General features: G+C 62.6%; 3 protein-coding genes across 5 annotated transcripts; 2 read left to right on the forward strand and 1 right to left on the reverse strand.

The window, feature by feature from the left end:
• Positions 1 to 1,097: 1,097 nt before the first annotated feature.
• Positions 1,098 to 6,388, forward strand: LOC132085788 (zinc finger protein 572-like). Of its 3 annotated transcripts, XM_059491348.1 has the most exons (6): positions 1,098 to 1,175; positions 1,756 to 1,882; positions 2,748 to 2,858; positions 3,207 to 3,830; positions 3,930 to 4,052; positions 4,481 to 6,388. In XM_059491348.1, the coding sequence occupies exons 1-6, from the start codon at positions 1,116 to 1,118 to the stop codon at positions 5,809 to 5,811; spliced, it is 2,376 nt and encodes a 791-aa protein (XP_059347331.1). In that variant the 5' UTR covers positions 1,098 to 1,115; the 3' UTR covers positions 5,812 to 6,388. The 3 variants fall into 3 exon arrangements, with proteins under 3 accessions (XP_059347331.1, XP_059347261.1, XP_059347383.1); XM_059491278.1 differs by having other exon boundaries at positions 3,207 to 4,052; XM_059491400.1 differs by lacking the exon at positions 1,098 to 1,175 and having other exon boundaries at positions 1,830 to 2,046; positions 3,207 to 4,052.
• A 987-nt stretch (positions 6,389 to 7,375) lies between these two features.
• Positions 7,376 to 10,949, forward strand: LOC132079679 (zinc finger protein GLI4-like). Its single transcript, XM_059482435.1, has 4 exons — positions 7,376 to 7,828; positions 8,662 to 8,785; positions 9,168 to 9,281; positions 9,922 to 10,949. Exons 1-4 carry the CDS (start codon positions 7,376 to 7,378, stop codon positions 10,947 to 10,949), a joined length of 1,719 nt encoding a protein of 572 aa, XP_059338418.1.
• A 1,002-nt stretch (positions 10,950 to 11,951) lies between these two features.
• Positions 11,952 to 19,770, reverse strand: LOC132085703 (zinc finger protein 783-like). Its single transcript, XM_059491164.1, has 7 exons — positions 19,711 to 19,770; positions 18,535 to 18,804; positions 18,298 to 18,424; positions 17,690 to 17,875; positions 15,941 to 16,888; positions 15,230 to 15,337; positions 11,952 to 14,610 (listed from the first exon to the last, which is right to left on the reverse strand). Exons 1-7 carry the CDS (start codon positions 19,732 to 19,734, stop codon positions 13,592 to 13,594), a joined length of 2,682 nt encoding a protein of 893 aa, XP_059347147.1. The 5' UTR covers positions 19,735 to 19,770; the 3' UTR covers positions 11,952 to 13,591.
• Between the last annotated feature and the right edge of the window lie 55 nt (positions 19,771 to 19,825).

The following is a 19,825-nucleotide window of genomic DNA, read 5'->3' on the forward strand; positions in this document are numbered from 1 at the left end:
CCCATTGGCCCCTTTTCCCCAGCACACTCTGTTGGCTCAGGGACAGCTCATTGTCACCCAAGACCCCGAGCTCCTTCTCCACGGAGCTGCTCCAGCAGGTCACCCCCAGCCTGTGCAGGTACCTGGGGTTGTTCCTCCCCAGCCGCAGCACCTACACTTGCCCTTGTTGAATTCTAGAAATTTCCTCTCTGCCCATCACTCCAACGTGCCGAGGTCCCTCTGAGGGGCCACACAGCCCTTGGGGTGCTCAGCCACTCCTCCCAGCTTTGAGCCCTCAGCGACCCCTTCACCCAGGCCAGCAATAAAGCCGGCAAACAACAGCGGGCCCAGCAGAGCCCGTCCTGCAGCCACAGCCCGTGCCATCGCCCCCAACCCTCCGGGAGCTGCCACTCAGCCGCTTCCCAATCCATCCATCCATCCATCCATCCATCCATCCATCCATCCATCCATCCCTCCATCCATCCATCCATCCATCCATCCATCCATCCATCCATCCATCCATCCATCCATCCATCCATCCATCCATCCATCCATCCATCCATCCATCCATCCATCCATCCATCCATCCATCCATCCATCCATCCATCCATCCATCCATCCATCCATCCATCCATCCATCCATCCAACCAACCAACCAACCAACCAACCAACCCACCCCTCCAGGAGCTCAGTGCCGCCCTCCCAACCCATCCCTCCATCCATCCAACCAACTCCTCCCTCCGGAGGCTCGGTGCCACCCTCCCAGCCCGTCCCTCCATCCATCCATCCATCCAACCAACCCACCCCTAGAGGAGCTCGGTGCCGCCCTCCCAACCCATCCCACCGCCCATCCCTCCCTCCATCCATCCAACCAATTCATCCCTCCAGGAACTTGGCACCGCCCTCCCAGGCCATCCCACCCCCCTATCCATCCAGCCAACCAACCCACCCCTCCGGGGGCTCGGCACCGCCCTCCCAGCCCATCCCACCCCCCTATCCATCCAGCCCACCCTGCCCTCCTGCGCTCGGTGCCGCCCCTCCGGCGGCGTGTCCCGTCCCGCGCGGTCCCGCCCCGGCCGCGGCGGCGCGGGGCCATGGCGGAGCTCCCGGCGCGCCTCGAGGCGCTGGAGCGGCGGATGGAGCGGGCGGAGGCGGCGCTGCGGGAGCTGCCCCTCGCCGCCCTGCAGCTCCACGGGGTGAGAGCCGCGATGGGCGAGCCGGGGGAGCGAGGAGGGGTCGCTGGTGGGGCTGAGGGTGAGACCGAGGGCGCGATGCGGGGCGAGGAGGGCTGGGAGTGGGATGGGGGAGTCGCTTATGGGGTCATTGTGGGGCCGGAGGTTGGGAGTGAGGCTGGGGGAGCACTGAGGGGCTGGTGGGAGGTTCAAGGGGAGGCTGGGGGTCGCTTTTGGGGCTGTTGGAAGGAGGGTTGGTGGCTGGGAGGGAGCCTGGGGGTCGCCTATGGGGCTCTGGAGGGCTGGGAGCGGTTTGGGAGCCCCCTGAGGGGGCTGCGGGGGGTTTCGGGAGGCGGGATGGGAATCCAGTGGATTCCCGGCTGGCCGGGAGCAGCTCGGGTGGCTCCTCAGGGGGCAGCAGTGGGTTTCGGGAAAGTGGGGATGAATCCAGTGGGCTGCTGGGAGCAGGCTGGTTTAGGAGACTGGGAATAAACAAGGGGGACTCCGTACGGGGGTTTGGGAGCTATTGAAGGGCTGGGGGGGTCTGAGGGTCTGGGAGTTGTTCGGGGTCGCTGCCCCGTCCCCATCCCAGCCGGTGCTGCAGGTCCCGGTGCGGTTCGAGGATGTGGCAGTGCGGTTCAGCCAGCAGGAGTGGGCAAGCCTGGACGAGGGACAGAAGGAAATGTACCGGAGCGTCATGGAAGGCAACTACGAGATGCTGGTGTCCCTGTGTAGGCTGCGTTTGCGCCGGTTTGGCAGCCCCAGGGAGCTCTCTTGGGGTCCTTTCTCTGCCTCTTTGCCTTTTGCTGCAATCTCCAGCTCTCAGATAATCCTCCCTTTCCCCTGTCCCCTCCGGCAGCGTTTGGAGCATGGCAGGGAGTCGCAGGACAGGGTAGTAAGTGCTTGGTGTCTTTTCCTTGTGGAGAAGAGGTCCATTGTTGGTGTTATCATCTCCCTGGGTTGTCACCTCCAAAATTCTCTGCCTGGGACACCCTTTTCCATGAGAATTTCCCCTACAATCCAACCTGAACCTCCCCTTGAAGCTGTTTCCTCTTGTCCCGTTCCCTGGGAGCAGGTCCTGATTCCCTCCTGGCTGCACCCTCCTGTCAGGAGCTGTGCAGAGCCAGAAGGTCCCCCCCGAGCCTCCTTTTCTCCAGGCTGAGCCTCCCAGCTCCTGGTGCTCTGTTCCCTTCCTCTGCTCCAGCCCCTCAAGGTCTTCCTTGGCATGAGGGGCCCAGAGTTACCCCCAGGATTCAAGGTGGTCCCTCAGCAGTGCCCTCATGCAGTCAAGAGTCTCACAATTCCCTTCCCATCATTCAGGGTATTTTCCTATCTGCAAGGTGAATTTCTGGGAGAACAGGGAATTCTGTAGCAGGCCCAGAGCAAGGATGGGTTTTCATGCAGTTGTTCCCAGGGGACTTTCCATACTCCCTGTCAGCTCTGCCTGCTGTTTCCTGTCTGTGTCCATAACTCCCGTCGTGGCCGCGGTGAAGTTGCAGATGAAGTTTCTGGGGTTGGGACTGGCTCTGTTGCCCAGCTGTGGGTGCAGAGTCCCTGTCCCATCATGTTCCTGATGTGTGTCCTGCTCTTGCCCAGACTCTGCCCTGTCCAAGCCCGAACTGTTACTGCAGCTGGAAAGTGAAGAGCTCAGCACGCCGCCAGAATCAGAGACAGAGGCAGAAGAGATGTCCCCAGAGCTGGCTGTAGGTGGGTGACACTGGGTTCCTTCTGTGCCACCAGCTTCTGGCTGCTCACTGGGACCGTGAATCTCAGAATTTTGGGTTTGGGTTGAGAGGAATCTTAAAGCTCATCTCTTTCCAAGCCCCTGCCGTGGGCAGGGACACCTTGCACGAGTGCAGGTTGCTCCAAGCCTTTTCCAACCTGGGACACCTCACAAGGACTGGGAGTGTCCGCTGTGAGGGAACACCTGCTGGGACATGTGGATAGCCTGGAGCCCCTGCCCCATCGGCTGCTGGGTGTGAGGGATCCTGACACCCACTGGAATGGGATTTTTCACTGGCTGCTGGTGAATCCAAATGTCCTTGTCCTCCACAGAGCCAGCCCAACAGAACTGCACCAGCGATGATGCACTGCTGGAGACAGAGACAATGGACAGGGGCTGCAGGGAGCCAGAGGAAAGCGGGAATGTGGCAGAGAAAAGTGAGAACCTGGTGGAGGAAAGCTGGGGCCTAGTGGAGATAAGAGGGAACCTGATAAAGGAAATCTGGGATGTGGCAGAGGAAAACAGGAGCTCAGCAGAGGAAAACAGGAGCTCAGCAGAGGAAAACAGGAGCTCAGCAGAGGAAAACAGGATCTCAGCAGAGGAAAACAAGAGCCAGGCAGAGGATAACAGGAGCCAAGCAGAGGATAACAGGAGCCAAGCAGAGGATAACAGGAGCCAAGCAGAGGATAACAGGAGCACAGCAGAAGAAAACAGGAGCACAGCAGAGGAAAACAAGAGCCAGGCAGAGGAAAACAGGAGCTCAGCAGAGGAAAACAGGAGCACAGCAGAGGAAAACAGGAGCCAAGCAGAGGAAATCAAGAGCCAAGCAGAGGATAACAGGAGCTCAGCAGAGGGTAACAGGAGCCCAGCAAAAGAAAGTGGGAACCCAGCAGAGGAGAGTGAGAACCTGATGGAGGAAAGCAGTAGCCCAGTGGTCCCAGAGAACTGCAGCACACGTGAGTGCCTGGCAAACTGTGCTGCTGCTGCTGCGAGGGGTCCTGGAGCCCTGCCTGGCTGTTCCTTACCCACCTTCATCCCTGCTCTTGCCCTCACAGCACCTGTCCCTCTGGAAGCCCCTGCTGTCCCGGCGGATCTCAGCCAGCCGAGATCCCCTCCCTGCCCGCTGTCCGTGCACTGCCAGGATGCCGTGGGTCACAACAGTTCTCCCCCTGCAGCAGGTACTGGGGCAGAACCCTTCGCCCTCCTTGGTGGGGCCAGCAGCTTGGGGGGGGTCTATTGGGCCTCTGTCTGGGCTTGGGGCTTCCAGGAAAGGGAAGCAAATCGTGTTACCAGCCCTGAAACTGTTTGGGTTATGGCATGGCATTGGAGCACCTGCCCAGACCAGCCCCGGGGTGGTTGTCAGAGTCCCTTGTCCCCCTGGGTGATGTTTCCACCTCAGACTGTCCTGGGGTGTCTATGGGGATCAGCTCTGGCTGTTCCTGCCTTTTACACAGTCCAGAGACTGAGCTGGAAGAGGAGAGCGGGGCTGGGATTTGTGCTAGCTGGGAACAGGGCAGGAAGTGAGGGAGGGTGGGAGCAAAGCCCTTTGCTTTTCATGCCTTAAAACCATGTTTAAAATGATGTTTGGATTCTACAAAATTCTCAGGAGATGCTGAAGCGGGGATCCCGATGGAGGTGCCACAGGAGGAGGTTGCTGCAGAGAATCTGTCAATGCCCAAAACACCCTCCAAGGGTCAGGAAGAGGACAAGGGTCAGGAAGAGGAGGCCATGAAAGATTCATGGAATACTGGCCAAGATCTGGTGGCCGACATTCCTGAAGAACCAGGAAAGGAGGTGGCACCAGATGTCCACAAGATGACAGAACAGGCAGATCCCAGCCCAGGGGAGCCAGAGAAGGACTCCTGCGTGGGCCGGCCCGTGCCCTGGCAGCGAAATTCCGCCCGGGAATTTTACTCCTGCCCCATCTGCAGGAAAACCTTCCTGCTGAAGATCAACCTCCTGATCCACCAGCGTGGCCACACCAACTGGGTGCCCTACGTCTGCGTCCACTGCGACCGCAAGTTCATGTCCAAGAAGAAAATCAGGCGGCACCTGCGCGCCTGGGCGGCCAACGGGACGTGCCAGCCCTCGGAGCTGGAGGTGTGTCCCAGCCAGGTGCCATTCCCAGCGTCCCATCCCCAAACCTGGCCAGCTAATGGCATGTGCCAGGCCTCAAAGCCAGAGGAGTGTCCCAGTAGGACACCGTGCCCAACATCCCAGCCCCAAACCTGGGCACCCAATGGCACCTGCCAGCCTTTGGATGCAAATGGATGTCCCAGCCAAGGGATGCCGTGCCAAACATCCCAGCCCCAAGCCTGGGCACCCAATGGCCCCTGCCAGCCCTTGGATGCAAAGGCATGTCCCAGCCAGGGGCCATGCCCATCATCCCAGTGCCCAACATCCCAGCCCCAAACCTGGGCAGCCAATGGCACCTGCCAGGCCTCAAAGCCGGAGGAATGTCCCAGCCAGAGCCTGTGCCCGTCCTCGCAGCCACAAGCCCCGAGCAGGGACTGTGGCACGGTGTGGCAGGAGCCCGGCCCTGCCCGGTGCTCGCTGCCAGCTGGAAAAGTGATGTACACGTGCACCGAGTGCCGGGAAAGCTTCTCCAACCAGGTGTTCCTGACGGTGCACCAGCGCCGGCACTCGGGCCACCACCTCATCCTGTGTCCCTGCTGCAACCGCAGCTTCACCTGGGTCTCGGACTTCGTCCGGCAGCACTGGATGCTCATGGGCGTCCGGCCCCACCAGTGTGGCATCTGCCAGAAGACCTTCAAGAGGTTCTCCCACCTCAAGGCCCACCAGAGGATCCACAGGCGGCAGGAGCGGCCGTTCGCCTGCGCCAACCCGGGGCCCGTCGTGGCGGCTCCCGCGGCAGGGGACGGGGTGGGAAGCCAGGCTGTGACCCCCCAGGGATGGGGCCCTGCTGTGGGACCTTGAGGTGACCTCCTGGAATGGGAGGCTGCTGTTGGAGCTCAGGGTGTACACACAGGGGTGGGGGAAGCTGCTGCTGAAATTCGAGGTGACCTCCCAGAGACGTGAGGTGACCGCCCACGATGCTGCTGATGACTTTGAGGTGACGTCCCGGACACAGGGTGCTGCTGATGGACGTTAAATTGAGATCCCTAGGATAGGAGGCTGCTGTCTGATCTTGAGGTGAAGAATGGGATGGTGCTGCCGATGGGCATTAAGGTGTCTTCTCAGGAATGGGATACGTGATGAACCTTGCTGCTGTTGAACCTTGAGGTGTCCTCCCGAGAACAGGATGGTGCTACCTAGACTTTGAAATGACTCCCAGGGATGCAATGCTGCTGCTGGATTTTGAAGTGACCTCCTGGGGACCGGAGGCCACTGTCAGACCTTCTCCCCTCTATCCCTGTCCAGATGAAGGCTGGAACATGGACAACATTTTCTGGCTCCCCTGCCCTGGGGTGGGGACGGGGAGCACCTGCCCAGCCCATGTGAGGGGGCTCCTTGTTCCCAAGCCCTGGTGGGTGGGTGGGATGCTGGGAGTGGGTCCCTTTTCTGGAGAGTGCCAATAGATGCTGTAGAAACCAGGATGCTGCACGTGGATTCCTTGAGGGGGCTCTGGGAGGGTCCTGCCGGGTCTGGCTGGGTGGGCAGCACCAGGAATGGGATCTGTGGGATGGAGTGATGGAAGAGTGAGAATGGAACACTGGGTGGGGGTGCCAGCTGCTGCTGGGGGGCTGCAGTCCCAGTCTGAGATGGGGTGGGATGGGATTGGGGGTCTGGATGGGCCTCTGGGAATGGCACTGGGGATTTGAGGGCTGGAGCTGTGATCCTCATGGAGAGCTGGGGATGGATGGGATGAAGATGGAATAGGGGTAGGGTGGGATGGGGGTAAGAGGGGAGATGATGGATGGATGGATGGATGGATGGATGGATGGATGGATGGATGGATGGATGGATGGAATGGGGGTGGATGTGGATGTGATAGAAACCAGGATGGGAATGGAGATAGGATGGGACTGACAAAGCTTGGCTGTTTGCTGTGGGACCTGGCAACAGGACAAGAGGAACAGGCAGGAAACTGATGCCCAAGAAGTTCCACCTGGACAGAAGTTCCACCAAGAGCTTCCACCCTGTGCAGCGACTGAGCCCTGGAACAGACTGTCCAGAGAGGGTGTGGAGCCTCCCTCACTGGAGATATTCCAGAATGGTCTGGACACAATCCTGTGCCCTGTGCTCTGGGATAACCCTGAGCGAGCAGGGAGCCGAGACCAGATGAGCCACAGCGATCCCTTCAGTGGTCCCTTCCAGGCTGACCCATCCTGGGATGGGGATGGGGATAGTGTGGGGTCGGGCTGTCGATGGGATGGGCTGGGGCTGTAGATGGGCTGGGATGGGGCTGTCGATGGGATGGGATGGGCTGGGGCTGTAACGGGGCCGGGCCGGGCCGGGGTCTCTCGGTGCGGCGGGCGGGGCGGCGCGGTTGGCGCGGGGCCGGCAGGGGGCGCTGCGGCGGCGGCGGTGAGGGGCGGCCATGGCCCAGTGGGGCCGCGCTCAGGTACCGGCGGGACCCCCCGGCACCGGCACCCCCGCAGCCCCGGCGGGACCCCGGGCCCGGCCGCCCCTCACCGCCCTCTTCCCCCCGCAGCAGGACCCCGAGCGGGCGCCCGAGGCCTGGCCGGGCGCGGGCCCCGATCCCGGCGCGGGCCCCGGCGGGGCCGCCCCGGCGGAGCTGTCGCTGCGGGCGGTGGCGGTGGCGGAGCGGCGGCTGGAGCGGGGCGTGGAGGCGGCGGAGCGGCGGCTGGAGCGGCTGGAGCGGCGCGTGGCGGGGCTGGAGCGCACGGTGCGGGCCGGCGGGGCCCGGCTGGCCGCGCTCCTCAGGGACAACTCCCGCCGCCTCCGCCGCATCCAGCGCCAGCTCCGCCGCTGCCGCTGCGGGGGAAACCGCACCGGCACCGGTTCCGGGACCGCCCGGGAGCGGACACAGGTACCGGGACGGGGTCGGGGCCCGGGGAACCGGGACGGGCCCGCACGGGGACACGGTGGGCCCGGGGGACGGGGATGCGACCCGGGGAACGGGAACCAGCCCCGGGGAATGAAGAAAGGAACCGGCACCGGAGAATGGGGAAAGGGCTGAGCCCACGGGGACGGGGACATGCCAGCGGTGACAGGGACAAGTTCTGGGTAACGGGATGGAGATGAGCCCGTGGTAATGGGGATGAGTCCCAGGGAACAGGGATGTGCCCTCAGTGACAGGGATGTGGTGTAGGTAATGGGGACAAGCCCCAGATAACGGGGACATGCCAGCGGTGACGAACAGGGACAAGCGCCAGCTAATGGGAATGTGCCAGAGATGGACAGGGATGTGTCCCAGCTCTCAGGGATGTGCTCAGCGTGAGAGGGACAGGCCACAGGTGACAGAGATGTGCCCAAAGCAGTGGGAAAGTGCCCCAGGTGACCATGTGGCCATGGGAAGTGCTGTTGGCTCTCAGGAACTGCACGGAGCCAGATGGACACGGCTTGTTTGGTGCTTGTCACTGTCCCCAGGGGAGGGGGGGAGCAGAACACCCACCCCAAGTGTTTCAGTCATATTTCAGGGCCCCACTGGGGTGATGTGGGATGGTGCCACTGTCCTGCTCCCACCTGAGGGGTCACTGCTCACTTGGCTGACAGGATGGATACTGGGAGGAACAGCTGAGCCTTGCTGGGATGTCTGGGGACGTCCCTCCTGACATGGCTCTGTCCATGGGAGCTCTGGACCCCCAGGGGCTGGGGAGGGGCTCAGTGGGGACCCCCAGGTGGAGCCTCCTGTACTTCCAGGTGCCAGCAGCGGGCGAGGGTGAGGAGGCCGCTCTGCCCGAGCAGGAGCTGGGGAGCAGCGTGGGCAGCCGGGAGCTCCGTGGGATCGCCAGGAAGGGCAGCTACGAGGCCATGGTCCCTCTCGGTGAGGATCACTCAGATCATGTCAGAAACATCATCATCCCCGGGCTGATGCAGCTTCCAAACCTTCCCCATGTGGAACGTGGGGGGATTCCAGGTGACGTGTCCTGCAGCCAGTGTTCCTGCACTGTTTATCCTGGAATATGGGCTGTACATGGATCACCCTGCAGGGATTTGCTGCAGAGATTCCTACATTTTAGTACTCATTCATTTTGGACTGAAATTTTAGAGCTTGAATGTCCATCAGGCACTTCTGGGATAAGGAGAAATCCCATGCCTGGTTCAGCTGCCAGTGGCCTGTGTGATCAGATGTCCTGGAATTCCAGGAGCCCTTTTTGGGTGGTCCCCACTGTCAGCAGTTCGTCCCATTGCTCCCTCCTTCCCAGGCTCTGAGGATGATGGTTCCAAAGCTGCGCTGCTGCCACCAGCCGAGGACAGGGAAGATCCAGGGAGCCCCGGGCTGCCGGAGAAGGGAGCAGGGCCAGGACAGCTTGGTGACAGTGAGTGACAGCGAGGGGGGCTGAGGATGGGCACTGACTACCTGCCCAGACTGTTCTTAAGGATGGAAAATGGGAAAACCTGGGGCAAGGCTCAGTGAGGGTGGCTTTGGAGCTGGGTACCTGTGGGTGGATGCTCCCTCCTGCTTTGGGGAGGCTTTGCTTTGATCCTTTTCCCTGGATTCACACACTTAAACTCTGCCACTCCTGATGGGGTTCTCTCCAGGATGGAGGACTCTGTGAAGGCAAAGCTGAGGTGCATTCTCCCTGGTGTGGTTTTTTTGTGAGGATTATATTGTCAGTCCATAGTGTCATTGAGTCCAGCATGCCCAGGGCAGTGGTGGAGTCTCCATTCCTGGAAGGATTTAAAAGCTGTGTGGATGTGGCACTTGGGGACACAGGACAGTGGTGGGGCCTTGGCAGTGCTTGGTTTTGGTTTGGAGGGCTTTGCAAACCTCCCTAATTCCGTGATTCCAAGATGTCCCTGAGGTCCCACAAGCTGCACCTCATCTTCTCCTGGGAATCCCTTCGTGCTCCCTTTCATTCTTTGCCAGTTCCTCTCACCTCTGCTCCCGCTCCCACTCTGGAGCTGCAGGCACAGGAGGCCTTTCCTTCCCGGGAATGAACTGTGGTGTCTCCACAGGTGACATGATCGTGATCAAGACGGAAGAGCAGCAGCCGCAGGAGGACGGAGCCGAGCTCCTGGCGCTGCCGATGGTGCCCGCGGTCAGGCTGGACGAGGAGGTTCCCCTCGGCCAGGAGCAGCCGGTGTCCTGGGAGAGCCACGGCGTGGCGGGGCCCAAGGCGGCCGGGGAGGGCCTGGGGGAATTCTGCCTGGGGGAATTCAAGCCGGTGGTGGTGCCGGTGGAGGCTCACCCCGCCCCGGGGCTGCCGTTCCCCGCCGAGCACGCCCTGGGCGCGGGCACGGAGCAGCCGTTCGCGCTCGCCCAGGGGATGCCGCTGCCAGAGGACCCCGCGGCCGAGGTGGCGTCGCCGCAGCCCGGCTGGGAGCAGCAGCAGAGCGCCCAGGACGATCCCCGGGCGCTGCCGCCGGGCTGGAAGAGCGTCCGGCTGACGCGGAACCTGCTGGCGCGGCAGCAGAGCCGGGAGAGGAAGAGCAACGGCTCCTTCATCTGCACGTCCTGCGGGAAGAGCCTGGCGCACCACGCCGCGCTGCTGCGGCACCAGCGCCTGCACACGGGCGAGCGGCCCTTCCAGTGCCCGGCCTGCGGCAAGAGCTTCAACGAGAAGTCCAACCTCAACAAGCACTACCGCATCCACACCGGCGAGCGGCCGTACCGCTGCCCCGCCTGCGGCAAGGGCTTCGTGCAGAAGCACCACCTGCAGAAGCACCAGCGCATCCACGGCCCGCAGCTCCGCAGCGCTTGGCCGGGCCGGCCGGCTCGGGGCGGCGCCGCCGGGGAGCGGCTCTACCGCTGCATCGAGTGCGCCGAGAGCTTCCCGCAGAAAGCGTCGCTGGAGGAGCACCAGCGGCGGCACACGCAGCAGCGCCCCTTCCAGTGCCACGGCTGCACCAAGAGCTTCCGGCACCGCCAGTCGCTCAACCACCACCAGAAGGTGCACGCCGTGAGCGCCTCCCCGGCCGGCAGCTTGCCGGGACACGAGCCGGAGCTGGAGCCCTGCGAGGCTCTGAGCCAGGACAATCGGTAGCCAGAGGCACGGAGAAGGGAAGGGACAGCGGTTCTTCAGCGTGGGACTTGTGGCAGCACCGGGAGTTTGTGCGCGGTGCTGTGGGACTCGTGGCACCACCTGGGTCTCGGGAGGAGGAGGAGGAGCAGGAACCTGCTGTGCTGATGCTGTGGGACTCGTGGCACCACCTGGGTCTCGGTAGGAGGAGGATGGAGCAGGAACCTGCTGTGCTGATGCTGTGGGACTCGTGGCACCACCTGGGTCTCGGGAGGAGGAGGAGCAGGAACCTGCTGTGCTGATGCTGTGGGACTCGTGGCACCACCTGGGTCTCGGGAGGAGGAGGATGGAGCCTGCTGTGCTGTTCGGCAGGGAAGGGCCCAGGTGGGATGGGACTGGCCCCGAGGCAGCAGAGGAGGGTCGGTGACTGGAGCTGACCCGGCGGTGCCGCTGCCCCTGGATTCAGCAGAGGAGCGGCTCTGTCAGATCCCATGGTGGAACTGGGGTTGTTTGAACTCCAGCGCTGTGCAGGGAGGGGGGCTGGGAGCGGTCAGTGGCCTGGGGGCAGCTGATAGCCCCACACGGCTCTGGGGGCTGGGTGACCACCGGACCAGCCGGGAAGAGAATCAGATAAAAGACTGAGCTGACTGGTCTCCTGTTGTGCTCCGGGGCAGCTGGGGGGTGACATCCCGGACTCAATAGGGATGGGGCCATCGGGGGAGGAATGCAGAGCTACCTGCTGGGAATGTGGAGCAGTCACACAGGAATCCCCCACAGGATTCTCTGGGCACTGTGGGACTCCCTGGCAGTGATGAGGGACGTGTCCCACCCATGGTGGCCAGGGCCACTCCATCCCCTGCCCTTCTCTGCTCATCCTTCCACGCTGGCATTCCACAACTCTCCCAGTGGCCTGGGGGCTCTGGAGCTGCTGGCAGTGACTCCTAAACCCCTCCTGCTGAAAGCTGTCCTGGCTGATCCCCGTTCTGTGCCCACAGGCACCAGCACAGCCCCCAAAGCAGCCAGACATAGAGACAAATACTTTATTGATTCCACAGCCTGAGAAAGGGATCGGGAATGTCACAGGAAACTGCTCCCGGTCACAGCAGATTTAGAAATGCCAGGCTGGGGCTGCTGGCCCTTCTGCTGGCCTTCAGCACTGACACACCAGCTCAGCCACGCCCCTGGGATCAACTGCGGAGCACTGGGATCTCTGCTGGGCAGGGATAACAGGGATAACCAGCCACTGGCTCACTGCCAGATCCACGGGCATGTGTGTGCCACTGGCACCCTTCCCAGCTCCTGCTGCAGGCTGGGAACGCTCCACACCGCAGTCCCAGGGGCAGGAAGTGTGAGAGCAGCCCAGAGGAGCAGTGGGATGCTGGATGCTGTGTGTATTCCTGTGGAGCAGCTCAGGTGCTGCTGTCTGTCCCGTGGAGCAGGAGGTGGCTGAGGATCACACCTGGATGTGGCACAGGCGTCCCCTCAGCTCCCAGAGCTTCCCACAGCAGCACCATCACACCTTGGGAGTGACTCGGAATGAGAGATGGGAAAAGCCTTCCAGTGCTCACTGCTCAGAGAGGGACAGAGATCTCAGGATGTCAAATAATTACATCAAACAGCTCAAAACAAAAAAACCTGAAAAATGAAATGCAAGAGTCCCAACAGCTGCTCCACCGTGTCCGTGTGGCGCCGGCTCCGGGCGGGAGGCGCTCCCTGTGCACACCCAGCACGTGGGGCTCTGGCCATGGACACTGCTCTGGTGGCTCCAGGGGACACTGGGGCACTGCCAGGCCTGGCTTCCACTGGCTGCCTCCGGGCAGGTCCCCTCTCCCTGACTGAGGTAGCTGCAGAACTGTTTTCCCATAGGATTCATTAAGGTGGGATTTGGGGCAAAAGGGGACGAGCTGTGGTTGGGGAGTGGGAGTTTCCTCCAGAGCTGAGGGAGGGGCTGCTCCATGCAGATCCACAGGGATCAGGGTGCTGCTGCAGCATGGGGCTGGCTGACCTGTCAAGTATTCCTAAAATCACTCTGCAGCCGTGCAGGATGGTCCTGAGGGTGCCTGTGGCCTTCCTCATGGACCTGCCCTGGAATATGGAATATGCCAGCACAGAATATTGGGGTTTGGTTTGTCCTGTGGATCTTCCAGTGCCAAGCTCCAGTGTTCCCAACCTGCTGGAGGGGCTGTTGGCTGATCTTTTCCCCAGGGTGGCCAGGACGTGGTGGGGTCTCAGAGATGTCACTCTCCATCTGGTGTCTCAAAGGGCTGCATGGGAATACTGCCAGCTCCATTCCCTTCTCCCTGCCCTCTTCAGTTGTGTTTCTGAACGCAAGGGGTCAGCTCCAACATCAAAGAATGGCAAAGTTCTGCTCCTGTTTGACCAGGATTCACCTGGTCATCTCCCAGGAATGTCAGCTTGGGAAAATTCCAAGTATCAGCCAACAGGACCAAGTCAGTGGAATGGTGAAGCATTATGGATCACTGGAGGCTTCTGCAATTTGCTCTCTGTTGTGGTCTCCAAGCTTCCCATCCTTTCCACAACCCAGGAAGCTCCTAAAACACAGCAGATTCCCAGCCTTGGCGTCCCACCAGGTGCAAACCCAACAGACTCACAGCTTCCTTCCAGGGACACGCACAGCTCAGATCTGTCCCAGGGCCTGTCATCTGTCATTTCTCTGTCATCTCTGAAGCCACTGCCCTGGATCCCAGCTGGACCACGGGCTGCACAGCTTTCCTGATGCACTCAGGGAGGGGGGAGCCTTTGCCCGGGAGCCCCAGGGGCGTTGTCCCCAGCAGCAGCACGTTGGGCAGGCTCGCTTTGGCGGCCTCAGGGCTCCCGTTCTCTTGGGAAGGGCTCCTCTGGGCCTCGGGAGCCGGGTGCTGCAGGGACGCCGGGATAGCAGCAGGGGGCTGGGCCGCGGCCTCGCGCGGGAGCGCGGCCAGAGCCCTCTCGTGGATCTTCTTGTGGCGCAGCAGGTGAGTGCTGCGCATGAAGCACTTGTTGCAGGAGCTGCAGCAGTAGGGCCGGTCCCGCGCGTGGGTCTTCAGGTGCCGCCGCATGGACGTGGAGAAGGCCAGGAACTTCTTGCACAGGGGGCACTTCTGCCTGGGGGCGGGCGGCTGCACGTCCCCCGAGCCGGCCAGGCCCTCTCTGTCGGGCTCCTCCTTGGGCTGGCCCGGCCAGGCGCCCGCGGCGTGGCCGGCGCCGCCGCACGGCTCCCTGCGCGGGCGGATGCGCAGCTCGGGGTGCACGTTGCCCCAGACCTTGGCGCCGAAGGCTCTGTCCTTGACGTGGATGCTGCGGTGCAGGTCCAGGTGCCGCTTGGTGCTGAAGCCGATCTCGCACACGGGGCACTCGTAGGGCCCCTCCTTGGCGTGGCTGCGCTGGTGGATGATGAGGTTGATCTTGAGGCGGAAGCGCTTCCCGCACTCCGTGCAGGGGTGGGACCATTCCCGCACGTACCCGCGCCGGCAGTTGCCCATCAGGAGCGTGCTGGCCTCGCACCGGTTCGGCTTCTTCTTCATCTTGGCTTTCACCAGCTCGTTTTTGGGACACTTCTGGATCTCTGAGCCGGGAGAGGGGGTGGATTCCTCTGCCAGCAGCTCAGGCTCCTCTTCCTTCACCTTGATGTCCTCCAGAGAAGCCCCTTCGAATGGTGTTTCATCTTCCATGGATAAGGCTTCCTCTGGAACAAAGAGGCTCCGTGTTGGTGTCAGCACTGGTGTGACACAGGACCAGGGCCCCTCCCTGTGCTGGCACTGCTGGGGCACCTCCAGTCCCAGGGGCAGCTCTGGGCTCCTCATGACAAGAAAGACATTGAGGGGCTGGAGTGTGTCCAGGGAAGGGAACAGAGCTGGGAAGAGTCTGGAGCCCCAGGAGCAGCTGAGGGAGCTGGGCAGGGGCTCAGCCTGGAGAAGAGGAGGCTCAGGGGGGCCCTTGTGGCTCTGCACAGCTCCTGACAGGAGGGGACAGCCAGGGGGGTCAGGCTCTGCTCCCAGGGAACAGCGACAGGGCAAGGGGAAACGGCCTCAGGCTGTGCCAGGGGAGGTTCAGGTTGGATACTGGGAAAATTCCTTGCCCAAAAGGGTTGTCCATCCATGGCACAGTGGCCCAGGCTGAGCCCTCCGTGGGTGCCATTGGGACCAGTGGCACAAGGGTCCCACCTCTAAACCCACATGATGTTGCAGGAAAGAATAAAAGGAACCCCTGAAGCTTCATTTTCCCTCCTTGTTTCAAGCCCATCAGCTCTGGAAGCTGCTCCCACCCTCCTGCCAGCCCCGTGTCCCCAGCACAGGGTGACTCACCAGTGTCAGGCTCTGCCGGGTCCTCCTCCATCTCCACGTCCTCCTCTGCCACCGTCCCCTGCTGATGGTCCCCCAGGGACATCACGTTCATCATCAGGATGCGGAGCTCTGTTTGCAGGGAACAGGATTTGAAAGACCCATGGGGAACCTCCCAGGCCCTGCTCCAGCAATATGAACCAGGGCTTGCTGGGAGTGTGTGGAAGAGCTGGAGGAAGCTGCAGCTCAAGAGCCTGGATGTGGATCAGCTATCAGGAAAATCCCCTCTGGAAAGGGCTGTGCAGCCCTGGAACAGGCAGTGCTGGAGTCCCTGTTCCTGCAGGATGTGTGGATGTGGCACCTGGGGACGTGGGGCCTTGGCAGTGCTGGGGGATGGTTGGACCCAGTGATCTCAGAGGGCTTTTCCAACCCCAGCAGTTCTGTGGAAAGGCTGGAAGGTGTCGGGAGGAACTGGGGTGAAGCCACATATGGACCAAAAGCAGAGGGAGGGCTGGGAGGGAGGGACAGCAAGGTGCCACATGCCACCAGCTCACAGAGCAGCCTCACCCCACCACCTCCACAGGCTGCATTACTGTGTCCAGACCTTCTTCCCCTGTGCTGTGACAACATCCCAGGGGTCCCTGGCAATGCCTCTGCAAGCACCAGGGCCATGCACCTCTGCCCTGGAGAGCTGGGAAGGGGAAGCACATCCTCCCTGGCACGCCTGGCACTCACCTGGGCCAGCTTCCGTGGGCATGGGATCCTCTCCCGAAGCCTCCTCCTGCTGCTCCATCTCTCCTGGTGTCTTTGGGGGCTTCTGAATGTTGGGGACACCTGTCTGGAGGGGGTTCTGACTGTCCCCAGTCTGTGTCTGAGGCAGTATCTGGCTGTCCCCACTGTGTGCCTGTGGGGACTTGGGGCTGTCCCCAGTCTGTGCCTCTGGGTGTTTGGGGCTGTTCCCACTCTGTGTCTCTGGGGGTTTGGGGCTGTTCCCACTCTGTGTCCTTGGGGACTTTGGGCTGCTCCCGTTCCGTGTCCATGGGGACTCTGGGCTGTCCCCAGTCTGCATTTGTGGGGTTTTCTGGCTGTTCCCACTCCGTGTCCATGGGGACTCTGGGCTGTCCCCATTCTGTGTCTGTGGGGTTTTCTGGCTGTTCCCACTCCGTGTCCATGAGGATTTTGGGCTGTCTCCAGTCTCTGCCTGTGAGGGGTTCTGGCTGTCCCCAGTCTGCATTTGTGGGGTTTTCTGGCTGTCCCCACTCCGTGTCCATGGGGACTCTGGGCTGTCCCCATTCTGTGTCTGTGGGGTTTTCTGGCTGTTCCCACTTCGTGTCCATGAAGATTTTGGGCTGTCCCCACTCTGTATCTGTGAGGGGTTCTGGCTGTCCCCATTGTGTGTCTGTGGGGTTTTCTGGCTGTTCCCACTCCGTGTCCGTGGGGATTTTGGGCTGTCCCCATTCTGTATCTGTGGTGTTTTCTGGCTGTTCCCACTCCGTGTCCGTGGGGATTTTGGGCTGTCCCCACTCTGTATCTGTGGGGTTTTCTGGCTGTCCCCACTCTGTATCTGTGGGGTTTTCTGGCTGTCCCCACTCTGTGTCTGTGAGGGCTCGGGACCCTTTCCATTGCTGGGCTCTTCATCCCTCTCGATGCAGGTCCGGCTGCTGGGCTTGGACTTGGCACTGTCTGTTCCCAGGGCACAGAACGGGAGCTTTATTAGGGTTTAACTGCACTTTTATCCTGCCAGATTCCCAAGGTGAGCCTTGTCCCCTCTCCCAGCCCCGGCAGAGACACAAACACCTCCAACCCCAATGGCAGAGCTGCCTCCTTGGCCCCGGGCAGGACCCACACAGGAGAGAAGCTCTGAGTATCAGAACCTGAACCCCAAAGGAGATGTCCCTTTGTGTCCCCTTTCCTGTCCCCAAACTCCCACCTGTGCTCCGGGTGAGTGTTCCCATGGGACAGCACCTGCCCAGCTTCTCCTGGGGTGCCTTTAACCCCCCCAGCTCCTCAATCCTGCAGGAAAGAGCCCTCAACTGCAGCTCTTCCCACATCTCTGCTGCTCCCAGCTCTGTCTGGGTCTGTCTGTCCCTTCCCAGCACCTCCCACTTTCCTGCCCAGCCCTCCCACTCCAAATCCACACCCCAGGGCTCCCCACATTCCTCTGTTGCCCCAGGACAAGCAGAGCAGCTCCAGCCTCCTCCTCCCACCCCAGCTCCCAGTTCCTCACTTCCCAGCCCGTTTCCTGTCCCTCCACAGCAGGCAGGAATGCCTCTGGAAGCCCCAGTCCTACAGGAGGCCTTTCCCGCTGCTCCACACCCTCCTGCAAGGCTCTGACTGCTCTTCTCCATGGGATTCATCCCACCAAGCACTGCCATTTCTCCTGGAATGAAGATTCACGCTGCTCTGGGGTGCTTCAGTCCATGGAGAGAGCCCTTCCTTCCTCAGGGAGATCCCCAGGAACAGCCACCTCCTCCTGGCACCCACCTGGGGCAGCTCCCACGGGGCTTCCATCTCCTGCAGCCTCCTGTGCCTTGTTCCTCTCTTCTGCTGCCCGGAGGAGCTCCTGACCATCCCCAGCCTGTGTCCATGGGGACTCCTGACCCTCTTTGTAACAGAACTCCTCGTCCCTCTCCAGCTGGGACAGGAGCTCGGGCTTGGACACGGCGTAGTCTGCTCGTGGGGCAGAGCAGGGGGCGTTGATTAGGATTTGGCTGTGGCTTTAGTCTGGCACATTCCAACAGTGACCCTTGCCCCCTGCCCCAGTCCTGGCGGAGACACAAACACCTCATCCCTACCCCAAACGCTTCCCTGGCCCCAAGGCAAGGTGCAGCCCCAAGCACAGAGGCAGCTGAAGCAGAGAGGATCTTAACCAGCAGGACATGAACTAAAATCCCAAATGAGGGAAAAGCTTGGGCTGGAACATTTCCCTCTAGTGGAAGTCAGGGACACCTCCCACTACCCCAGACTGCTCCAAGCCCCATCCAGCCTGGCTTTGGACACTGCCAGGGATGTGGGCAACCTGGGCCAGGGCCTCACCACCTCACAGCCTTCCAAACCCATGATTCCATGAGCTCCAGCCCCCCAGGCCTTACCCAGGGACACCAAGGTCTCATAGTTGCCCCTCATCACGGCCCTGTACAGATCCTTCTGCCAGCGCTCCAGCCTCTCCCACTCCAGCTCGTTGAAATACACGGAGATATCATCGAAGGTGAGCGGCACCTGGAATCACAGGGAACTCCCTGGAACCACGCCTGGCCCGGGGCACGCAGGAGCTCAGCCCCCAGCCCTCGCACGGTCCCAGGGTCCCTGGGAAGCACCGCTGCTGCTACCTTGGGGATCTCGCCCCCGGAGGCGGGGGGCAGGCGCAGGATCCAGAAGTTCCTGTTCTTGAGGAGGTTCTCCAGGTTGAGCAGGCGCTGCTGCAGCTGCCCGTAGCCCTGCAGGAGGGCGCTGAGGGCGGCCAGGCCGCTGCCCAGCTCCCCGACCAGGTTCTCGCAGGCCAGCAGCCGCCGCTCGGCGCGCTCCGTGCGGCTCCGCAGCTCCTGCAGCTCCGACGGGGCCGTGCCCGGTGCCGCCCTCCGCCGGAGGCTGCCCGACACCTGCGGGGATGCACGGTCAGGGCCCGGCCACGCCCTGGCCACAGCACGGGCAGGCAATGGGGACCCGCTTGGGACCCCCCGGTAGCGCCGAGGGATGTCCCCAGACCCCAATTCCGCAGGGATCTGCCACAGCCTGGCCGCCACCCCCGCGTCCCGCTGTCCCCTCCTCCCCAGGGAGCAAAGGCTGAACGGACAGCCCAGGGGAGCCCCCCGGAGCAGCACCTTTGGGGGGCTCCCCAGTTCCACCTCTCGCAGGAGCAGCGTGCCTGGGAGAGCCCCTCAGCCCTGGGAGAGCCCCTTACCCCTGGGAGAGCCCCTCAGCCCTGGGAGAGCCCCTCAGCCCCGGAAGAGCCCCTCGCCCCTGGGAGAGCCCCTCGCCCCTGGGAGAGCGCCTCACCCCTGTGAGAGCCCCTCACCCTTGGGAGAGCCCCTCACCCCTTTGAGATCCCCTCAGCCCTGTCAGAGCCCCTCACCCCTGTGAGATCCCCTCACCCCTGGGAGATCCCCTCACCCCTGGGAGAGCCCCTCGCCCCCGGGAGAGCCCCTCGCCCCTGTGAACTGCGGTCCCTGGGGCAGCCCCGTCCTCCCGAGCTGTCACCCAGTACCCAGAGGGACACCCCTGGCCCCAGAGCCAGCACCCTGGGGGCTCCCTCAGCACCCCCTCCCTCCCCTGGGGACCCCCCAGAACCAGCTCTCCCGGAGACCCCCGGGCTGTCACCCCCAAGGACCGCCCCGTGCCACCTCTGTCCCCCCATTCCCCGGACCCTGAGGGGCCCCCCTGACCCCCAGAGCCACTTCCCCCATGGGACCCTCGCACGCCCCTGACCCAGCACCGCCGCGCCCCGCCCCGTCCCGTGTCCCGTCGCGCATGCCGGCCCGTGGCCCGTGGGCCGGGCGGGCCCTGACCTGTGCGGGCCCCCGGCGGGACATGGCCGCGGCCGCAACCGCCGCCTCGGGCCCCGCGCCCGCGCCGCCACCGGGCCCACAGAGGGCGCCGTCCGCCAGAGCGGCACCGCGCCGG

Source organism: Ammospiza nelsoni, chromosome 1, assembly GCF_027579445.1.
Source record: "Ammospiza nelsoni isolate bAmmNel1 chromosome 1, bAmmNel1.pri, whole genome shotgun sequence".
Classification (NCBI taxonomy): domain Eukaryota; kingdom Metazoa; phylum Chordata; class Aves; order Passeriformes; family Passerellidae; genus Ammospiza; species Ammospiza nelsoni.

Bases quoted from the DNA above. Each gene is read 5' to 3' on its own strand.
- LOC132085788 (XM_059491278.1), top strand. From the start codon at position 1,116: ATGGAGCGGGCGGAGGCGGCGCTGCGGGAGCTGCCCCTCGCCGCCCTG. The intron at 1,883-2,747 runs GTAGGCTGCGTT...GCTCTTGCCCAG, and splicing joins CGAGATGCTGGTGTCCCTGT to ACTCTGCCCTGTCCAAGCCC. The intron at 4,053-4,480 runs GTACTGGGGCAG...CAAAATTCTCAG, and splicing joins CAGTTCTCCCCCTGCAGCAG to GAGATGCTGAAGCGGGGATC.
- LOC132079679 (XM_059482435.1), top strand. From the start codon at position 7,376: ATGGCCCAGTGGGGCCGCGCTCAGGTACCGGCGGGACCCCCCGGCACC. The intron at 8,786-9,167 runs GTGAGGATCACT...CCTCCTTCCCAG, and splicing joins CGAGGCCATGGTCCCTCTCG to GCTCTGAGGATGATGGTTCC. The intron at 9,282-9,921 runs GTGAGTGACAGC...GTGTCTCCACAG, and splicing joins GCCAGGACAGCTTGGTGACA to GTGACATGATCGTGATCAAG.
- LOC132085703 (XM_059491164.1), bottom strand. From the start codon at position 19,734: ATGTCCCGCCGGGGGCCCGCACAG. The intron at 16,889-17,689 runs GTGGGTGCCAGG...CCCTGGGAACAG, and splicing joins CCCCGTGGGAGCTGCCCCAG to ACAGTGCCAAGTCCAAGCCC. The intron at 15,338-15,940 runs GTGAGTGCCAGG...CCCTGCAAACAG, and splicing joins GCCCACGGAAGCTGGCCCAG to AGCTCCGCATCCTGATGATG.